The sequence below is a fragment of the Erythranthe guttata genome, chromosome 4, assembly GCF_056151865.1.
Source record: "Erythranthe guttata isolate IM_541 chromosome 4, IM_541, whole genome shotgun sequence".
Classification (NCBI taxonomy): Eukaryota; Viridiplantae; Streptophyta; class Magnoliopsida; order Lamiales; family Phrymaceae; genus Erythranthe; species Erythranthe guttata.
In genome coordinates, this window is record NC_142536.1 from 17,289,584 (window position 1) to 17,307,032 (window position 17,449).

Consider the following 17,449-nt stretch of genomic DNA (forward strand, 5'->3'; position numbering starts at 1 on the left):
ATGGACAAGTCAAATTTTTTATTCAATTCCATTTGGATGATGTTTGTAATTAAGAAACTTAAAAAGGAAATAAATAAATGAAAGGATTTAATGAAAACCTCTTTTTCGTCCAACATCAGTGTTGAATGTCGATGATGTCGAGAAATTCAATATCAATTACAGCTCCGGTCTGTATTTCTTTATCACTTTTGCCTCGTGAAACCCCATCAATGGAATCAGAGTTGCGATTAACCAAACAGACCAAATTCAACTTTATTGCTCGATATCAAATAGCCTCGGATCAAGTTATATATAATCAATTTCAATAGGTGAATTAGATTAAAAAAAAAATAGAAGCAACATATGAGAGCAATATGACTGCATGTAAAAATTACTGCATGATTCGTCAAGAGAGTGTGATTTTTGATGTGTAGAATATATAAATTGTCGTCTTTGTCTATCGAACTATGGATGAAAGACGATCTTACCATGCTCATATTTAAGCAAAAACATATTTTTTCTAATATAATTGCAGTCATATTTCAAAGAATGCTAATTCAAGAATGTTAATTCAGGGTTACATAGATACTTGTCTAATGACAAGACAGTGAAGAGTCTCTGGAAATTATGACTAATATGAGAAGGAGATGTTTCATCTTACTTTTAGTAACCTCTAATATAAATTGGTATAATTAATAGCTCAATCAATGTGTGTTAGTGCATTGGGAATGGGTTGAAGAAATAGATCAACCGTATGCATATTTGATTATAACTAATTAGTAATATTACATAGCTATCCTTCAAATATGCCTATGTAAAGGGGCATTTTTGTCGTTACAAAAAATGGAAGAAACCCACTATCATTCATACTTTTATAGATAGTATAGAAGTATAGATATAGATAATTCGAAATTACTAGTGGAGGCATGAAAATAGCAAAAATTACGAAACAACTATTTTATAATAGGAGTTAAGTGCGATTCATACCGGTAACGAGTTTAAAAGGAAATAGTTAGGTTTCATATTACATCACCAAAAGAAAATAACCAAAGGACTTTAGCATCGTTCATAGGTCCTCGTACAACTCCCAAAAAAATCCCGAGCAAGACCTCGATTCGCTACTCGATCCATCCCGGTTGAGGGTTACTAGCACTACTACCTGCAATTAAAAGACATCTATATGAGCTATAAAGCTCAGTAAGAAATCCGATGAAATATCGAACTTTGAAAATACGTTATACATAATATATAATATTATATATCCATTCTTACCCACATTCCAAACCACAACACAAGACAATCGGTAAAATCACATAACTCACGAAAACACATCATTCGCGCAAAATCACGTACTTATGCAAAATGACTAAAATGCCTTTTTTTATGAAAATTGTGAAAAACACATTTTTCGTGTTATCGGATCCGTGAAAGATTAATTTATGTACCTGGATAATAAACCTGTTACGAGCCCATTTTCACTAAGTGGAATCAAACCACAACACATGATCCTAGTTGGATACCGGCCCTCTATATCCAAGTTGTTTATTACTCAATATTCCATTAATCTTTCAATTTGAAAACCATTAAATGCAACTTTTCAAAATCATGCTTATGACCCACACATAACATCACAAATATCAATCAAGTGCCACCAAATCACACAAATATCACAATTCACCACATATTTATAATTTGGGCAAAAATCCCCAAATTCACACATATAAACACACAACCACACACGGCACACACCACATGCACATTCAGCACACACACACTCACACATATTCAGCATACACACATGCAGCCAACACATTAAACATCACCATTTAACATTAAACCATTCTTGTAAAGCAAGCACCCCTTTTTCACCTTTCATTTAATGAATTAATTACCACTTCTAGGTAATAATCCATTCCAATAAATTCCAGCAGTAATAAACACATCCATGCAGCCATTTAAGGTATAAAATCTCAAATCTCATCCCTCATAGTTATTTAATTAAAGATATGAAAGTAAAGGCACAAACATAATAAATGACATGCAAAATGTCCTAATTCCGAAATAATAGCAAACTAATTCCAAAAATTCTCAAATTAAATCCTAGAACTCCAAACTGATCCAAATTCCAGATTCTGAAATTTATTTTAAATTTGCACAAAGTTTCAAATTTTCTTGAAATTAAAAACTAGAAAATTGCCTTTTTCTTTTAAAAATTCAAAACTCTAATATAACCTCAATTACTTTGAAAACCTTTGTAAAGAAAATTTTCCCCATTTAATACTTGCTGGAAAAAAAGATTCAAACTTTACAAATGAAGATTTTTCGGAAATTGCAGTTTTGACCCCAAAGTTTCAAGATTTATACATGCAACCACACTAGAAGTTCAAAATCCACTTTTTCGTGAAAAACCCCTAACAATCTGAAATTTTACTTTACTAAATGCAGAAAACAAAGTTAAAAAGTTACTTTATGCAGAAATTTCGAAAATTATATATTTTACCCCAACATCTCTAGATCTATGCATGCAAGACCACTAGAAGTTCAAAAATCACTTTTTCTTACAAAATTTCTTTAAATCCGAAATTTTTGTTCGATAAATGCTGGAAACCAGTTTTGAAAACACATTTACGACAGACTTCTCAAAAATTACAGATTTGACCCAAAACTTCTTAAGATACACATGCAACCCCATAAAAGTTCAAAATTCATTTTTCTTGAAACCCCTTTTTGAAATCCGAAATTTTCAATGCTTTTGGCCAACAAAAGTTGTATTTACCCACTTACAACATAGATGATGCATGCAAGAACAAGAAATCAACATTAAACACCTCTTTTCCATTTTTCCCCAAAAAGCCCTAAATTTTCAAAATCACTCCCAATCTTTTAAATTTTTTTTTGAAAACTATTTTAATACTATTGATGCCATTTAATTGCAGCACGAAATCGGAATTTCTTACCTTAAAATCGAAGAGAAGAAAACAACCGAAGGAAGATAGGCTTTCAAGCACTGAAATCTAACCAAGCTACTTTGATTGTGAATGAAATAGTGTGAGCTTCAAGGAGGGATGAGTTGTCATCTCCCGTAAGGAGGCAAGTAGTTTTGATGGTGTTTTTGGTGTAGTCTATAGCAAGGGTTAAATAGGGGACCTTCATTTTATTTTTGGGATTTTCTTGAAAATGGGAGTTTGAGGTGGAAGAAGAAGAAGGCCGATGGTGGTGGTGGTGATGAATTCGGTGAAGAGAGGATGAGGAGACAAGTAAGGTGTTGAGGTGTTGAAAGGGAAAATATGAAGGGTGTCTCTTCATCTTACTAAGTAGGGTGGAGTGTGGGATTAGTACTAATCATGGTTAAATGCCAAGTGGAAAGGCATGCAATATTTCTTAATTTTATTTATTTAAATTAAAGCACAACTTGCACTCTCACACACACATTTTCGGACATATATATATACTCAAATATATATAATGCATGTAATAGTATGTATATGTGTATATCTATATGCATGCACAAAATGTACATATCTATGCATGTGTATATATATATATATATATATATATATATATATATATATATATATATATATATATATATATATATATATATATATATATATATATATATATGCTCTAGTACTATATTTGTAATTCACATAAGTTATCAATCACATTTCAAAAATAATTTACCAAATAATCAAGGCACGTAATTATTCATATAAGTCACGTAATTCACGAAATTCCTAGAATTTCAATTTACCGGAATGATACTAAATCGCGCAATTCACACATATATATCTACTCACGAATTTCACAAAATGAAATCACCCCATTCCAATAATTAAATAACGCATGTAAGTATTCACGTAAGTCACATAATTAGATTTACGTAATGCAGATAATTAATATCATGAAATAATATTATCTAAGGATTCTTGAGTTAGAAATATTAGTTTCGGGTTTTAGGGTTTTCGGATTTTGGAAAGGTGGGGTGTTACACCACTCTCTTTATTTGCTGGAAATATATTTAGAAGCAAAAGATTTCTTTTATATTCTATCTTTGGAAGAAATTCCTTTATTCAAAAATCAAACCTGCTTTGGATTGAAGTTTGGCTGATTGAGACTCTATCTCTTTATTTTGGAAACCCTTCAATCACTTTGCAATCAACCAATCAAAGATTTATAATAATTGTTGTCTGTCCGGAAGATGCTCACTTCTGCCGGAAGTTGTTCTGCTGAAATTTATTTATGTTGAAGAAAGTTTTGTTCTTGATTTCAAAATTCAAATGCTTTCCTATTTGAGCTGATCTAATTGAGTCTAATCAATCATAACCTCAATCAAGTCAATCAAGAAAATCAAGATTGATGTTTTTCATTCAGAAGATAGAGGAGCTCACCTATAAATAGTGATCGAAGTCATTCAAGTAATGTACGGAAGTGAAATTCGAAAAAGAGCTGAAAAGAGTTGCTTGCTGAAAATTTCAAGTCCTACCTCTCGTTGTTCATTTGAGTCCATATTTTGAGTGAGGAATTTTTTAGCTATTAGTTAGCGCATTCAATTCATATTGTGAGGGTAATAAGCAGGTTGCCCCTAAACTAAGGGTTGATTTGCACTTCGCCCCTTTGTTTGGGGGACAAAATGCAAATCAACCTTAATTTAGGGTGCAAACTGCTTTTTACCCTTCTTGTTATATTCTTGCTCAAGTTATTTTTATATGCTCAACTCTTGAGACCTTCATTCTTATCAAAAAGTACTGAATATAACTGAGCCGCAGCACATTCTTATATAAATGTGAAAATTACACTTTTCATCCCTCCAGTACATGAATTTAACATTTGGTCCCCCATGTTCAAAAAAACATATTTGACCTCTCATGTTTCAATAATTTAATACTTTTGATTCTTTCCGTCAAATTTATGTTAGTACTAACCGAATCAAGCATGTGTCTTAACTGACAGACTGACGGTAAATTGAGGGAAATGACTAAAAAGTCAAATTATTAAAACATGAGTGACCGAATGTGTTTCTTGTGAACATAGTGACCAAATACAAAATCAATGCAAACTTGAGGGACGGAAAGTGAAATTTTCCCATATAAGAATGAAGCACTTGCAGAAGCCATTAATCTTAATTATTTTCTGAAAATTAATGCTTACTTGCAGTGAGGCATATGATATTACCAACAGCTTAATCATCTCCCAAAATGGTCGGAAATTATATATAAACCGAAAAGGAGTAGTATATTAATAGGAAAAAAAACAGTTCTGTCCCTCAAGTTTACACTGATTTCACTTTTGGTCCTCAATGTTTACAAAAAACACATTTAGTCCCTCAAGTTTCAAAAATTCAATATTTTTTAGTCATTTCCGCCAATTTTCCGTCAGTACTAACGGAATCAATCATGTGTACATCACTGCCTTAACTGCCGGACTAACGGTAAATTGATGAAAATGACCAAAAGTGTTAAACTATTAAAACATGAGGGACCAAATGTATTTTTTGCTAACATAGAGGACCAATTATAAAATCAGAGCAAACTTGAGGGATGAAAACTGTAATTTTCGCTGTATTAATATAATGAAGAATAATACAATATCACAACCTGTAACTAAGATAAGTTATAATTAATGGCCAACTTGGATTAATATGTAAATATTATTTCATATAGTTGACTCTTTTGCACATCTTTCCAGAGAAATAACTTCACAAACATATGTTTATGAAGAAGACTTCTTTTTTACACAGAGAGAAAGAGAGAGAGATGGCTTATGGTGCTGTTTGTTGTCTTGAGCTGACAATTGATCGCCTTTTGAAATCATCACACATTTCCATTAATGTTCAAAATTCATCCCATCAAATCTTAAAGCATCTGTACGATGAGATTCTTTCCTTAAAAGAAGCTCTCGGAGAATTCGATAAAAGGAGGAGCACCATTAACATGAAGATGGTCAAAACTTTGGAGGCAGAAATCATAGATGCAATATACGAATTCGAAGATGTAATTGACTCCCATCTCTCAAATCAGTTTCATTCACCACAATCTGAAGAAGAGACTGATCATCCTAGATTAATGTTATTCTCAGTAGACCTGCATCAAATAAAGCAAGATGTCGATTCCGTTATCGAAACGGTGAACGAGATGAAGAGGGCCTACATTCACGAGTTGTGCAACCCTTCGCCCGAAGACGAAGACGATGTTGTGCCGTCAATAAATTATTTTGATGGACATAATGAGTCTAACATGGTTGGGTTATCTCGTTTATTTACGAGAATCAAAGATCGGCTTGTATATTCATCACAATCTGAAAGGATGATTGTGTCGCTCTATGGGATGGCAGGCATTGGTAAGACTACTCTTGCCAACAAACTCTTTCAAGATCCATTCATTTCCAATAGTTACGACATACATGTGTTCGTCACCATAGGCCCAAAATATCGAGTAGCGGATATATTGGTAGATATTCTAACACAAATGAATCATGCTGATGACATTATGCTTATAGAAGGAGAAAAAAAAATAGTTGAGTTGAAACGAATGGTGTTTGAAAGTTTAAATTGTTGGAGATACTTGATTGTGTTGGATGATGTATGGGATAAAGAGCTATTTTCTGAGTTGGTCAACTTATTTCCAGACCAGAAAAATGGAAGTCGAGTATTGTTGACAACTAGGCTAAGAGAAGTAGCTCAATGTGCTAACTATTTAAGTACTTTGAGAATACCCTTCCTTGATAAGAAAGAAAGTTGGGCTCTTCTTCGTCACAAGGTGTTTGATGAAATGCCTTGCCCTCATGAACTCGAGAAACCTGGAAAGAAGATTGCTGAGAATTGTGAAGGTCTTCCTCTTACAATCATCACGGTTGCCAATATCCTATCAAAAGCCGACAAGACAATAGAGTACTGGAACGAGGTAGCGGATGATAAAAAAAATTCAGTATACAAGGATGCATATGATCAAATGTCAAAAGTACTTTATCCTAGCTATGACTACTTAGATCAACATTTAAAAGCATGTTTTCTCTACCTTGGATCTTTCCCACAAAATCATTCGGTACATGGATACCAACTAATCAACTTGTGGAGTGTTGAAGGATTTCTTAACCCAAATCCGACGCATTACTCAGACGCAACCGTGGCTTTCGAAAAAGGCACCTATGCTTATTTGGATGAGCTTCATTCGAAAAATGTTATCATGTACCATAAAGAAAAACACGGTCAACACCTTCATTCATCCTTTTGGTACATGTGTAACAAAGAAGCTGCCAAGACCAAGTTTTTCTATGCCTTCAATTGTCGTGCCGATGCTTTACCAGAAGAAGGTATAAAATATCAACGCAGATTGTGCATTCGCAATAATATTCTATTTGCCATTGAAGATGTAAAAGATTCAATGGCATCTGCTGCAACGGTACGCTCTCTCCTCTGTACCGGTGTTTTTCAAGAATATCCTGTACCGTTGTGTTTGGAACATTTAAGGTTGCTCAGGGTATTGGAAGCTATTTCTATTAGATTTTATGAGTTCCCAATGGAAGTATTGAAACTAGCTCAGTTAAGATACCTCGCCCTCACTTATGATGGAAACCTCCCTACTTCTATTTCCAAACTCTGGAACCTCCAGCACTTGATTGTTGATCGACATCTAAGCATCATAAAGTCTGGTGGGAATTTATCATATCTGCCTATTGAGATATGGAATATGAAAGAATTGAAGCATATTCAGACCATGGGAAGCAACCTACCACATCCTTGTGAAGGATCTCTCCTACCAAACCTATTAAAACTAAGAGATGTTGGTCCTCAAAGTTGTACCAAAGATGTGCTTCAAAACATCCCTAATATGAAAGAGTTGGCAATTAAAATCGAACTGCCTCCTGATGCTACTGAGCCGTTGAGATGCTTTGATCACATTTCTCATCTCCATCAACTAGGACAACTAGAATGCTACATTATGAATCCTATATTGAAGACACAGGTTGTCTCCCCACTTGCTCCTCTTTCAGACTTGCCATCTAGTCTTACGATGTTAACTTTGAGCGGCTTAGGATATCCGTGGGAAGAAATGAACAAGATTTCTTCGTTGCCAAATCTGAGACATCTCAAATTGAAATGCTACGCCTTTCGAGGCCCAAAGTGGGAAGTTCACGACAACGAATTCCAAAGAATCGAAGTTCTTAATATTGAAGACACCGATCTAGTGCACTGGAAGTTTGTGACGACAAGTTCTTGTTTTTATGAGATTAAGTGGTTTAGCTTCGAACATTGCTACAAGTTAAAAGAGATCCCTCTTTCATTTGGTACGTCTCTTGAATTCATTGACGTAGTTGAATGCAACCCTATGGCTGTGAATTGTGCAAAGAAGTTAAAGAAGGAGTGGGACGACAAATATGGCGGTTATGGACGTCCATTAGATCTTAATGTTCGTTCTTCACTGTAATGATGGGATATTGGGATGACCAAAACACTTTACTATAACATTGATTCTTTAAAAGGTTAGTCATTCCATTTTTATTTCTATCAATTAATGAATTTTGAACACTACTAATATTTTAGTCCACACATTCAGGTATATTGTTTCAAGAGCCACAGGAGAAATTACAAGAGAAAATTTGATCACACGAGAAATTACATTCAGCATTGCTTGCATCTTGGATTTGGAGAAACGTACTTTGCATTTTCGAACCGACCAAATAAAAGCGTGTTTGAATATTTTGTCATCCATTTCTTGATAATGTTATTTTGGTGTGGTTGATTAATTTTAGGGTTTTTTTGGTTTTTTTTTTCTCTTCTTTTCTTTCTTTCTGTAACTTTTTTTTTTCGTTTACACAACAATATTGTTGTGATTGACAGTAATATTAACTATCTTACTGTTAAACACAGTAAAATTAACTAAATTACAGTTTAGCACAGTAATATTGTTATATTAATCTCTAGCACAGTAATATTAACACAACAAAACTCATTATTATTGTGTAATAGAGTAATATTCCTATATTGACCGTTCAACAAATGTAAACATAATAAAAAGCCAAAAGAATTAATATTACTGTGAGTGACAGTAATATTACTATAACAACAGTAATATTACCATCAACCACAGTAATATTACAATAATAGACAGTACTATTATTACGTTACTCCGTGAATAACTCAAAAAAAACAAACAAAATACAAACAAAATAATAATATTGATGTGGTTGACAACAATATTACTATAACAACAGTAATATTACCGTCAACCACAGTAATATTATTGTGTTTACAGTAATATTACAATAATAGACAGTAATATTATTACGTTACTCCGTGAATAATTCAAACAAAGCAAAAACCCCAAAAAAACAATAATATTGATGTTGTTGACAGTAATATTATTGTGTTTACAGTTATTTTACTGTCAACGACAGTAATATAATTACGTTGACTTGTCAACAAATCTAACGAAATAAAAAAAATAACAAAAAATAAAAAATAATAATATTACGTTAATTTACTGTCAACGGCAGAACAATTACATAAATGTATTGTCAACGGCAGTATAATTACGTTAATTAACTATCATTGACAGTATAATTACGTTAATTTACTGTCAGTGACAGCACAATTACGGTCAATGTTTAGCGACGGACGTAAAAAAAAACAAAAAAAAAAAAACTTAAAAAACTCTAAAAAAAGTCAACGCCGGAAACCGGCGAAAAAATCCGGAAGAAAAGAGAAGAAAAAAGAAAAGAAAAAAAAATGAAAAAGTCAACGCGGGAAACCGGCGAAAAATCCAAAAGAAAAAAAAATTGAAAAGTCAACGTTGGAGGCTGGAAAAAAAAATTTGGGGTCAAATTGAATAATCTGTAAAATTTAGGGTCAAATTGAGGTTAAATTAAGTTAAGGATGAAATTGTAGCATATTAAAAATTGGGTATAAAGGGTTGACGGTAATATTTGGATATACATGAATGTTTTCTTTATTTATAATAAATATTAAAGGGATGAGCTTATTGGTGAAAGAGATATAGCCCATGAACCTAGAATAATAGAGGTGTATGGTTGGAGACTTTATCACAAAAATCCCTTATATTTAAATCAAAGTGGTGCCAAATTAATTGTTGACAAAGTGTGGATTATTTCTAGAGAGATTCTTGTGCCTAATTTTTATAGCTCGTCGGCCTCGTCCAATTGCGCACCATCCAATTTTAAAATTTGAATGCTCATGTTGCAATTATAGAAAATATATACAATTATATATATATATATATATATATATATATATATATATATATATATATATATATATATATATATATATATATATATATATATATATATATATATACTAGTTGAGGAGCACCGCGCAATGCGCGGTGCCGGTGCCCTGTTTATATATTTGCAAAATGTGTTTTGTTTATACTGGCATGAGGAAAAGAAGAAACGGGGAAGGGAGAAACCACGGGCAACAGGTGAAAAGCAATTCAATTTCCCCAAACCACGACAAAAAACGAACCTAAACTGAAACCGAAACCGAAACCGAAACCATGAGATAAGGAGCATGCTTACAAAATAAAAATAATTTCCAGCGTGTATTTATGCAAGTTACATATTAAAAAGAAGGCATATATGGCACCCAACAGAAGTTGTTTTTGCGTAACTTTAAGTAGACATGAAACACAGAGCCCAAAACATATGTTCGCTTCTAAACAACACCGAAGTTGAACCAATCTACAAATCACATATCGCCTAAACTAAAACCAAAACCGAAACAAAAACCCAAAACATGAGATAAGGAGCATGCTTACAAAAATAGAAATAATTTACGATAGGAAGACAAAGTTTCTCACCTGTATCCTATTTCAAAAAATAACATCATACTGCACAAACGCCAAAGCAGTTGATCATCCACACATATAACTTCTCACTTACCTCGTTCCTGCTCCCCGGACAGCACATCGGCAAGTTTCTTCTCCCCATCAGCTGCTGCTTCTTTTGCATTGCACAAAAAAAATCAGAAATTAGCGAAAGTTTACTGAAATAAATTCAATTGAACTTGATATGATAAATATACCGAGTAATTTTATAGAACAAAACATCTATGTTACTCAAATGACTCGTGCCGAATTTTCATTCCAGAAAGACAAACAAAAGCACTTGCATCAAACTAAACAAGATTTAACTATTCCACACACACACAAAAAAAAAACTAAAGCAAAAGGAAGCTCATAAGAAAGAGAAGACAGACTTTACAAAGTACGAAAAATTATTAGAAAAAACATGAAAAACTCTGAAATATAAACAAAGGACAGTGGTAATGGCGGACGAGTCTGGGAAGAAATTAAATTAATACAAAGAACAATGGAATCGTTCCAACCGAGAGTTGTGGTTGGTTGAGCAACGCTTGCTTGTAAAATAAAATCGATCGAATCAATACCAATACATAAAAATTGGGAGAACTGGAGAAGAACAAGAGGATTAGAAAGAAAATAGGATGAGTACCATGAGTGAGATCGGGTTGGAGAAAAGGTGAGATTGGGTTGGAGAGAAGGGGTGGGCACCGACAATATCTGAGTAATCCAAGTCGGATGTGATCGAGAAGGGGCAGTGGTCTGCAATTGGGCGAAAAATGCGGTGGAAAGTGATACTGACAGCTGGGGCGGTGGCCTCGAACGAAGCGGCGGCGGCGGCGGCGGCGGCGGCGGAAGACCTGTTTGAGGGCGGCAGCGGAGGGCTGCGGTCAGAGTCAGCAATTGTAGGCCCGTGCACCATCGTTCAACACCTGGATGCACGCCGTTTCTACATTCTCATTTCCCTTAAGATAGCTACTCAATATATATCCTGCCAGCAAATCAAATATGTCATGCCGTCATTTAGGAGTATTTAATTCAACATGAACATTGTAAAGAACTCAAATATTTCAAAGAAATGTTGTATATATCTGACGAATTTATAAAGTAAGGCCTTGTTTCGTGGTAAGATAAGTAAATAAAAAATTAGGTCTTATTTAGTGAAATAACTTGTCGGCCCGGCCAGAACGTTTGTGAAACGAGCTCTTATCTAGGCTTGGAGGGTGTTTGGCTAAGCTTTTAAACAGTTGATAAGCTCTTACATCTGATAAGATGTTTTTAGAGCTGATAAGCTGTTACATCTTATTTTTATGATTAATTTATAGAGTGTTTGGATAATAAGCTTATTTCCTATTTTTACTCATTATAAGATCTTAAATAAAAAGGTGGGGTAGATGTACTTATTTAAAAAGATCTTATTTGGTCTCCAACAGCTTATTTTTAAAAAAATTAAGATCTTTTTTTAAAAATTTACCAAACACTTTAGAAGAGCTTATAAGCTCTAAAACATCTTATAAGCTCTTTTTAACATCTTATAAGCTTAGCCAAACACCCTCTTAATCTTATATTGGGAACCAAACGAGGCCTAACAAGATAAAATTAATATGGAGCATCATCAAATCCCACAGCATTAGCACAATTCATACTAATTATTACTGAGGTAAAGGAAATTAAAAAAACTGAAGTTTTGGTGTACTCTTAAATAAAATGTTTAATCGAATACTCGGGTGCAAGAATAGAACTCCGAATCACACAACACAGCGTTTGGGTACTACTGACAGGCAAAAACAAAGTCTCCACAGAACAGCTAAAAGGCAAAAAACTAATCTCAAGCCATTATTTTAATTCAGTGTTAATACAAATATATTATGATTTATGCCCAATATTTTCAATTTCGGAATGCATCTGAAAAATAAAGGCCTGATATATGTTGTACAAATTGATTGTGACCAGTATTACACTCTCGAAAAAAATCAATAAATTATCAAACAAGGAATCAGCAAAACAGAATTTCCAGAATATATGTTTTCAGATTAGGAGATAGTTGAAAAACATTTTACACACACACACACAACGTACCGTATCGACGGAGGCGGCGTCGATAAGTATTCGCCGGAGAGAAGAAAGATCCCCACCACGAACCCATTTTCAATCAAATTGAATGAGAGTAATCACTGTTCAAATGCCCATGGATTTGTAGAATCACAGTATCAATTAAATCTAATGAAATCCCAGCTTTAATAGATTCGAGCAGCAAATTATTAGAAAAAACATGAAAAACTCTCAAATATAAACAAAGGATAGTGGTAATGGAGAACGAGTCTGGGAAGAAAATAAATTAATACAAAGAACAATGGAAGCGTTCCAACCAAGAGTTGTGGTTGGTTGAGCAACGCTTGCTTGTAAAATAAAATCGATCGAATCAATACCAATACATAAAAATTGGGAGAACTGGAGAAGAACAAGAGGATTAGAAAGAAATAGGGAGAACTGTAAAATAAATTAAAAACCTTTACAGCTGCTTATTTGATAAATAGGTCTCCTTCTGTGCCCTTGAATGGGGAATTGCCTGAATCTAAATGGTGTGGTAAACCTGTTGATTCATCAAATTTGAAAGTTTTTGGCTGTACTGTATTTGTTCATCAAAAGCTTGATAAACTTGACCCCAGATCTGTGAAATAAGTTTTCTTAGGATACCCTGAAGGGGTCAAGGGTTATAGGTGTTGGTTGTATGGTGATTAGGGTTTTAAAACTGTGATTAGAAGGAATGTTGTGTTTAATGAAAATGAATTTCCATGCTTATCTGTTCCTAATGTTGTTTCACCTGATACCACTTCCACTGAGGTGGAGATTCCACATGTTAATTATGTTCAAACTGAAAAAAAAAACTCTGATGATGAAGTTGTTAATAATGAGATGCCTGAAAATACTGTTTTTGATCAAAATGTTAATCTTGATGTGCTCTCTGTGAATGATCTTGGTGATTACCAACTTGCTAGGGACAGAGATAGAAGAAACATTGTTAGGCCTCATCATTTGAATGATTACCAACTTGCTTCTCATGTGTTTCATGTGTTTGATTCTCTAGATGGTAATGAACCTAAGTCTTATAGGGAAGCTTTGAATTCTAATGAGTCTGTTGATCGGTTAAATGCTATGAATGATGAAATGAAGTCTTTACATGTTAATCATACTTGGATTATTGTACCTAAACTTCCTACATGCTCTTTAGTTGACTGTAAGTGGTTGTTTAAGGTTAAACATGAGTCTGACTCTGTTAGATACAAGGCTAGGCTAGTGGCTAATGGGTTTACCCAAAAGGAAGATATTGATTACACTGAATTATTTGCTCCTGTTGTGAAATTCACCACTGTTAGAATCATGCTTGCTTTAATTGCTCATTTTGACTGGGAATTAAAACAAATGGATGTAAAAACTGATTTTCTGCATAGTGAATTAGATGAGCAAATATATATGTGGCAGCCTGAGGGTTTTATTGATAAAAAATATCCTGATTATGTATGTCTGTTAAAGAAATCTTTGTATGGACTGAAACAGTCACCTAGGCAATGGAACAAGAAATTTGATGCATGCATGATGTCTTTAAAATTCAAAAGAAGTTCATTTGATCCATGCTTATATTTTAAAGAATCTGCAAAAATACCTGTGTTCTTGCTTATCTATGTGGATGACATGCTTCTTGCTAGTCCTTGCATTCAAACTGTTAATCATGTGATTAAATGCATTAGTGATGAGTTTGATATGAAACTTCTTGGTGATGCAAAAAGAATTCTTGGCATGGACATAATTAGAGATAGACCTGGCTGTACTTTATTCCTGAATCAATCCTCCTATATATTGAAAAAATTCTTGATAAATTTTCTATGTTGTCTGCCACACATGTATCTGTTCCTCTTGCTTCTCATTTTTTGTTAAGTAAGGATCAGTCTCCCAAGACTGAACCTGAAATCTCTGAAATGAAAAAAGTGCCATATGCCAATGCCATTGGGTCTGTTATGTATTTGATGGTTAGTACTAGACCTGACATTGCATATTCTGTGAGTTGCTTGAGTAGATATATGTCTAATCCAGGTTTGCCCCATTGGGAGGCATTAAATTGGCTGCTTAGATATTTGAAAGGTGTTAATACTGGTCTGATGTTTTCTAAAGGCAAAACTGAAATTGAACTATGTGGCTATGTTGACTCAAATTTTGCCAATGAGAGGGACAATAGAAAATCTTCTACCTCTTATGTGTTCACCTTAAATGGTGCTTGTGTTAGTTGGAAATATCAACTCCAAAACATTGTTGCTCTCTCTACTACTGAATCTGAATATATAGCTGCTACTGAAGCTATAAAAGAAGCCATCTGGCTTAAGGGGCTGTTGTTGGAAGTTGATATTCTTAATTCTAAAGTGGTTGTATTATCTGATAGTCAATCTGGCATTCAACTGTGCAAAAACCCTGTTTTTCATGACAGAACTAAACACATTTATGTGAAGTTCCATTTCATTCGTGATGTAGTTTAAAAAGGGGTTATTGACCTTGAGAAAATTCCATCTGAGTTCAATCTAGCTGACATGGGAACAAAATGTCTGCCTTCTGAAAAATTCTGCTCTTGTTTGAAAAACTTGAACATTCTTTCAAAACCTTAACTTGTTGTGTGCTAGTTTGTAGTATGTGTGACTTGATATTTATGCTTTCTTTGTGATTGCTTGTTAAATCTATTTCTGTGTGAATAAGATTATGCTTTCTATGTGATTGCATTACTGCATTTATTCTAAATGCACATAAGTTGTATTCTGAGTGAACAAACTTGATACACTTGTATGAACTGTGTGCTCCTACTGGTGTGTCAAAAACCAGCAATGATGACTTCCAAAAATTTTTTTGAGAAATTTTCACTAATGATTCACATTTGGTCCAAGGTGGAGAATTGTTTGGTTTTTGGCCCAAATGTGTTTTGGGCCATAGAGCCCAATTGCCATCCTTTATTATATACACCACCATTGAGCCAAGCCCAAAAGGAGTAAGTGAGCCCAAGTCCATATCTGAGCCCAATCCATCTGTTGGATTTCTGGCTGATTCTGGACCGTCTATTTCCTCACTTAAATACTTTTTTCTCTCTCTTAATTTCACTAATTCTGAAACCCTAGCTTTTCTCTCTTCTTCTCCGCCGCTCCTGGTTCTGTCTTCTTCCTCCCTTGTACTGCCTTGACTGATAATGGCTGGAGGTTAAAGAGCATGGTACAGTGCCGACTTTGACTCTCCAGTACAGCCTTCACCGGCTCTATTTGACTTCAGTCCCTATATATATTGGCATGGAGGTTGGAAAAAGATAAGACACAGATAAAACCCTAAATCCGACCTAAATCCCTAAGTTTTCTATTTGTGAGTTCTAAAATTGGGGTTTTTTGGTGAGTGGGTAAGTTTGAGTGCTTGATCTCGTGGTTTTCTGGGTAATCTAGGGTTTGAGTGTTGAGAGAGATAGAAAATTCGTTCTTTTTTGAGGTACTCTGGTGGTGTATATTGAAAGTGTGAATCTCTGGTGTGATAATTGGAAGACTGAGCTGAAAATCTCAATCTATTTATCTTTCAACCTATTCACCTTTCATTCTTTTCTTTCTGTTATATATATATATATATATATATATATATATATATATATATATATATATATATATATATATATATATATATATATATATATATATATATATATATATATATATATATATATATATTTATATATATTCTCCTTGGCAGTAATCAATACTGCTCAAGGAGAACTTATATATTATTCAGTGGCTTTATGGAGCTGGGCAGTTTGATACCCTACAGATACAAAGTGAATTAGGGATACAAATTTTATCGAAAAAAACTTTAGTAGAATGGATAACTGTCGTATATTTCTTTATTTTACAACAAATTGCAATTCTACTAACAATTTTTCGTTTGATCAATATGCACATATGATATCGTAGATTATGACACACTTCAGTCTACGCTCGATTTTTGTCATTAGTTGCTGCCTTCAGTTTTTCCAGCAATAGTTCCGATCCTCACTGCTTATTGAGATAATGTCATATATTTTTTGCAGGTATTATTGCTTCTTGGTGCCCTTGACACTTCCGATCCTCTTTGTTGCCGTTTATTTTCATTGGTTGAGCATGAAATTGTTCAAGCACGCATAATTTTTACTTCAACGGGTATCAGCTGGCAGCCACTGCGAGAAATGAATGGTACATTGCATGTTTTCTTGTCTATATCAGTTGGGAATCGGATTAAGAAGAGGAGAGATAACAATGAAACAACAACTACTTCCCATCGTTTTCCCACAAAGAGTGAGCATTAACGTTGTCAACACACGAAATTCGCTTTGTACAAGTCACGACAAAAGGGTTGGAGTCAACTACTTCGATCTCTCTAACACGCCCTAAAATTTGTCCTCTAACAATCTTTTCTAGTTTGTAGCTGTGTTTAGGTGCTCAAGAGATTCGAAGTTGTTATCTCCGATTGTCCAGTCAACAAAATCACTGTCTTCAATCGAAAGATATTCAAGTCCTCGGAATTCCTTGCCACGAGTTTCCCATTTCGCCCCTCGAAAGGCATAGCATTGCAGTTTCAGCACTTTCAAATCCGGCAACGAAGCT

General features: G+C 34.1%; 1 protein-coding gene and 1 long non-coding RNA gene across 2 annotated transcripts; one reads left to right on the forward strand and one right to left on the reverse strand.

Annotated features, from left to right (window-relative positions):
- The first annotated feature begins 5,735 nt into the window (after positions 1 to 5,735).
- Positions 5,736 to 8,451, forward strand: LOC105950399 (putative late blight resistance protein homolog R1A-10). Its single transcript, XM_088817585.1, has one exon. The coding sequence runs from the start codon at positions 5,736 to 5,738 to the stop codon at positions 8,403 to 8,405; it is 2,670 nt and encodes an 889-aa protein (XP_088673711.1). The 3' UTR covers positions 8,406 to 8,451.
- Positions 8,452 to 10,494: 2,043 nt separating this feature from the next.
- On the reverse strand, positions 10,495 to 11,441 carry LOC148771302 (uncharacterized). Its single transcript, XR_016030926.1, has 2 exons — positions 11,021 to 11,441; positions 10,495 to 10,938 (listed from the first exon to the last, which is right to left on the reverse strand). It is a non-coding gene; the product is annotated as an uncharacterized LOC148771302 (long non-coding RNA).
- Positions 11,442 to 17,449: the final 6,008 nt, after the last annotated feature.

Coding starts and splice junctions, on each gene's coding strand:
- LOC105950399 (XM_088817585.1), top strand. CDS start 5,736: ATGGCTTATGGTGCTGTTTGTTGTCTTGAGCTGACAATTGATCGCCTT.